This window comes from Daktulosphaira vitifoliae, unplaced genomic scaffold (assembly GCF_025091365.1).
Source record: "Daktulosphaira vitifoliae isolate Bord-2020 unplaced genomic scaffold, ASM2509136v1 Scaffold_1, whole genome shotgun sequence".
Lineage (NCBI taxonomy): Eukaryota > Metazoa > Arthropoda > Insecta > Hemiptera > Phylloxeridae > Daktulosphaira > Daktulosphaira vitifoliae.
The window spans coordinates 75,130,539-75,135,989 of record NW_026099572.1 but is presented as its reverse complement, the minus strand read 5'-3'; the positions used below and the strand labels follow the sequence as shown (position 1 = coordinate 75,135,989).

The following is a 5,451-nucleotide window of genomic DNA, read 5'->3' as shown; positions in this document are numbered from 1 at the left end:
GAAATCGATTAAAAAATTATCAAATTTCGGAGTAGATGAATATCGTAGCAATATATTATCTGATGGAAAAATATAACCCTTATCACTAATTAATAAATATTAATTAATATAATAAAATAGCGTTATAATTGATTACTGTCTATTAACAAATAATTATTACAATAAAGATCCCCGAAATGTATCCGACTTTTGATAAAATAGGTACATAAAGGTAACATAACTGGTGTGAGCCCTTAAATTTTTTTTTGGAGGGGAAAGAAGAGCGATTCCAATTTTCAGACGTAAAATCTTTTTTACCTCTCCTTATTAGTGCTTATTATAACATTGTAAGCACATTAATATTATAACATTCAATTAGTTTAGTTAAAAAATATAGAGGTACGTTTTTATGATGATAGTATTCGTTATTAAACAGATGCGTTTATAAAGATATTCGGTATCCCATTCTCTAAAACTGTCATTACAATTAGTTTCATATGAAATCAAACAAAAATATGATTTAATATCATTTCATTGTTCAAAGGTGGGTAACGAAATTAATTCAGTCCAGTTTGGATTTGACCGCAATCTGGAGAGACTTGAGGGGGCTTTGTCTCCTAAAATTCTGCCATAGACTATACCGAAAATGAATTAATTTGTATTTCTTGTTGTATAGAAATATTTTTTTAGATTAGGTAAAAAATTATGTAATTAGAGTTCCCAAATATTTTGTTGCAATACTCCTACGCTCTAGTCAAATTAAGTAAACAAAAGGCAGTTATAAGTTAATAGTGGACAATAGTTTATGATTTATCATAAACTTACAAAAATCTTCTGCTAAGTAAATTGGTTTTAAACTTAACTAACTCGATTAAAAATATGCAGTCAATTCATTAAATAATGGTTCAGTTTTTTTTCATTTGCATTATGATTATTTGAAGTTTTGTCAAATATACGTATAGAGTTAAATATTTTAATTTATAATCATGATTGATAATCAAACAATTATTCATTTTTTCTCATTAAATGGAAATCAAATATAATAATGTAATATTGAAACTGTACAACTTTTTTTATAAGACATATATATATATATAATTACATTTTTACAAAACATAATACATTACATTACGTGATTTTATTTTGAAAATAATTTTTTATTTTTTTTGGAATATGCTTTCATATTCTAAAAAGTACATATAAAATTAATTCAAATTTTTAAAAAAACTTCATTTTGTATTTATAAAACAATACATTTGTATTTGCAGGATACGCGTTAAGCTAACGAGATGAAAACATTGGCAAAATAATCATCTTTTCGCAGTGTCGGCCTGGCTCAGAAGGCCCTCATTAAATTTAAGATTTTTTTTCTCACTGGACCACTGAGAAAATTGTCCAACAAATTTAATTATTATTAAAAAAAGGAAAGGCTATTCAGATATTTTTTTCAAGGAAATATTAAACTGATTTCAATAAATGTATATTAGATTTTAAACAAAAAGAACTTTAAATAAATAATTTTTTACTCCTTAATATTTTTAACTTTTTTTTGAGCACCACTGGAGATTATAATGGTTTTACTTATAATTTAACATTGATTATAAAACTCATGTCACAAAATTAAATTTTTTTAACGATGAGTTAATATATTTTTAATTTTAGATGACACACAGAATTTTTAAATAAGAAAAAATTAATTCTACTTATATATAACCAAAACTTACTAATTCTTAGCATAACTCATATTAGACTTGTAGCAAAACTTACACAGTTTAATACTATTTTAATTTTTTTTAATATAAGTTAAAAATAATTTTAGTAATTAATTTTCAATTAAAATTGCTGAAAGAAAAATTAATCATACTCTTCTGAGTCTATAAAAACCTATTGGAAGAAACTTCCAGAAAGTAATAAGACTAAAAAAAATGTGTTCAACAATTACTGCATTGAAGTTGGATATACTGTGTTATTTTATACTTAGATATCCTAATGCAGCACAGGAAAAAATCCAGACATCCCCAAGAATGATTTTATATTGTACAAACAATTTTATGTGTTATATTAGTTATTATTTTTTAATATTACACACTTAGGAATTAATCACTAATAAAATTGCACAAGACAATTTTTACAGCACATATTTGTTATAGAAAAATTAGTTTTCAAATGGATCTCTTAGATGTTAAAAAATAAGTTACTGTTAGATAAAATTTTGTGGATCGACTGAAAAAACAGTTAACTAACAGTTTTTTGATTTGATGAAAATATTTTGTAATTATTGGATAATTAAAAAATAAAATTCTCAAAGATAAATATATATTCTAACAATAGAGAAAACTTTTTCAAAAATGTACATTTGTATTAAACACTATTAATTTTATGTTACTTAATGAATGACTATTATCATTCGAGTATTAATAACATATGTCAAATGTGAGAAATTGTACCAGAAAATAATAAGCAAAATGTATATTATTGTATAATAACTATAGTAGCAAATAAATGCTAATTGAATAGAACATTTTAATTTAAATTTTACAATATTATTAATAATAATATAATTAATTTAATAATGTAGTGTTTCTGTAGCCACGTGACCCTGACGTTGCAACATATACGATCAATGCGCCCTATTACTAACAATGCAATCGAAATATAATATAACTTTCGATGCATAATCAAACTATCGATAATGTCGGAGTTTTTACTATCTCATTTTTTAAATTTAATGTCGGAGTAAAATCCGTCATAACTTTGGTAACCTATGAATCAGATGGTCGGAGTACCAGATGTTCGTAACAATTACTACTTTGTCAAATGTCGAAATATGTAAATGTCGGAGCATCATCAGTTCGTGGCAAAGGTGGGATCCCACAATATCATAGATTAACATATTTTAACGTTTTTTATACATCATGTGGCGCAGCGTAGTCGTATAATCAAACAGTACNTATACATCATGTGGCGCAGCGTAGTCGTACAATCAAACAGTATTTTACTTAATCATTCAAATTAGTTTAATTACGTTTTGGTTATCATTAATATTTTTATAAAAAATTTGTCGTTCATTCTCTATAAACCGATAATATTTAACTTTATACAGAGTGTTTAGTAAGTAAGAAAACAGGTAAATTGTTACAAATAATGAGAACAATAGAAACCCGTTTTCTTACTTACTGAACACTGTATATATATAACCTTTTCTTGCATTAAGCACCTTTCCAAGCTCCAAAAAATTGTTGTACAATATAAATACAGTTATGTTTAATACAAAATTACTTATGCTGTATTTTATGATTCATAAAATTTAAGATAAAAAAATATTACTTGTAATTATAAAAATAGAATTTATATTTAATAATTATATAAAATAGTTATTTAATACATAATTTATAAATTAACCCTGTACAGCTTATAATTTTAATTAAAAATAAACAAATAATGGCAACGAGAATTATATGTATGTATATAAAAATAAATACAATTATCAAAATGAATTAACTTTAAAAATAATAATGTATACTTAAATAATATGAGCAAATAAAATTTGAGTAAATTATACATATAATATTTTTTAAACTAAGTTTCTAAAGATACACGTGGCAAAACATGTACTTGAATTCCTTTATTTGAATTGTATACTTGACATGTTGTGAAAGGTGACATTTTGGTTTCTGAAATTATATTTTAACTGTTAGTATATCATAAATTAATTTTAAATAAAAAACTTAAAAATTATTAGTATAATGAATAAAACTGTACACATTTGATAACAAACTCACCAATATTTTGACGTAAATTTGATGGATAATATTGATAAAGATTAAAAGTTGGTATAGGCAGATATCCACTAATTAATGGCATGACTTCAATAGACACACCCTGAGTCAATGAATTAGAAGGAAATGTAATTACATCTAGAAAAAAAGTTTTTATCAAAATTATAATTTCTATAATTTATTACATAAGTTAGAATATGTTTACTCAAAAAAATAATAGGAATTGGTAATGATTATTAAATATTGATATTTAAATTGAAATATTGTATTGATCAATTTGAAAGGGTCTGTCAAAAATAGAATATTAAGTTTAATTTAAACTTTAAATAGACCAATTATATTTGTTTCAATGTTACTTTAATTCTAAATCAATTATTTTCTTTGTTTTGAAACTAACATTACATGAATTTTTAATTTTTTTGACTGTTAAGCCTAGATAGTCGGCGCAGATATAATCTATAAAAAATGTTGAATCTGCATTACATAGGTATAGTAGTTGGTACCAATGAAGATAAAATTGTTATTGTTTTTATTCAAGACTTTGAACAACAACGTGGGGTGAACAGTTTTTATAATAAAATTAAACCGTATCTATGAAATGTTTTTCATACATACAATGTACATAAGTAATCAATTTTTGCAAATGATATTTTTTCTTAGAATCTTTTTTCTTTATTAGTCATAGAACAAGGTATATCTCCCCCATAAAACTCATCATATGTAATTCTAAAGTTATCTTTTTGTGGTTAAATTTTCCCTGATTAATTTAATAATAATAAAATTATATTGTCATATTAAGTGTTGATAATCCCTGATCACAATATTGATGTCAAAAATATTGTGAAATCCCTAAAAAATAATATAATAGACATTGGTTGATTAGGTAATTTACTTCTTGGAAATAATAAAGATTCATATATGTGCATATATGTGAAGAATAAATTATAATTATTATAAAGAATAATTATAAAAATAATTTAAATTAAATTACTAAAATGTTATTCATTTAAAATTGTAATGATTTATAATTTCATATAACCTGGTAAAAAAAAGATTTATTTGGTTTGTTAAAAAATAAAAATATTAAAAATTCTAAATATATTTTATTAAAATGGGTTTATTAAATTAAAAAACATAAATCAGAGGAATACAAACCAGATCCACGTCCACACACTACCCACATAGATTTATCTACAACAACTTCATATTTGAAAGAAATTTCATTTGTTGTTGTATTTGGCAATACAATTCTTTTAAAATTTGCCATAAATGAACAAACAGTATTAACACGACAAAATTCTCCACTTTTTCCAGTCATTTCAACCCTACTTTGAATCATTATCAATGTCTGTTGAATTTATTATTAGAGCATAAGTTTAATATAGTAAATACATCATAATTTAATAAATATTTTAGCCTAATTACCCTATAGTTATCAATAGAAAACTCATATTTTAAGTCATGGGGATTTCCTTTTTGATGAGTAGATGAGTATTTGAGTTGAAAATTGAATTTTAATGGCTCAATTAAAGTGCTTGATGTGTTATTGTCTGTAGTTGAGAAATCAATTTCCCATAAATAACCAATACTCTCACCATTTTTTAAATTCTAAAAATAGTATTTATTTTGCACATTATTTCAAATAAATGTTATATTTGACTACAAAAATAAATAACAATATATATATATATAT

General features: G+C 23.5%; 1 protein-coding gene across 1 annotated transcript in view; it reads right to left on the bottom strand.

Moving 5' to 3' along the window:
- Positions 1–3,501: 3,501 nt before the first annotated feature.
- The window catches only part of LOC126895482 (trafficking protein particle complex subunit 10-like), a 10,669-nt gene continuing 8,719 nt past the window's right edge, over positions 3,502–5,451 (bottom strand). The window contains exons 17-20 of the mRNA XM_050667408.1: positions 5,184–5,366; positions 4,914–5,106; positions 3,762–3,896; positions 3,502–3,653 (exon numbers count right to left, since the gene is read on the bottom strand). Of these exons, the coding sequence (XP_050523365.1) occupies positions 3,559–3,653; positions 3,762–3,896; positions 4,914–5,106; positions 5,184–5,366 (606 nt within the window). The 3' untranslated portion in view covers positions 3,502–3,558. The remainder of the gene's footprint in view (positions 3,654–3,761; positions 3,897–4,913; positions 5,107–5,183; positions 5,367–5,451) is intronic.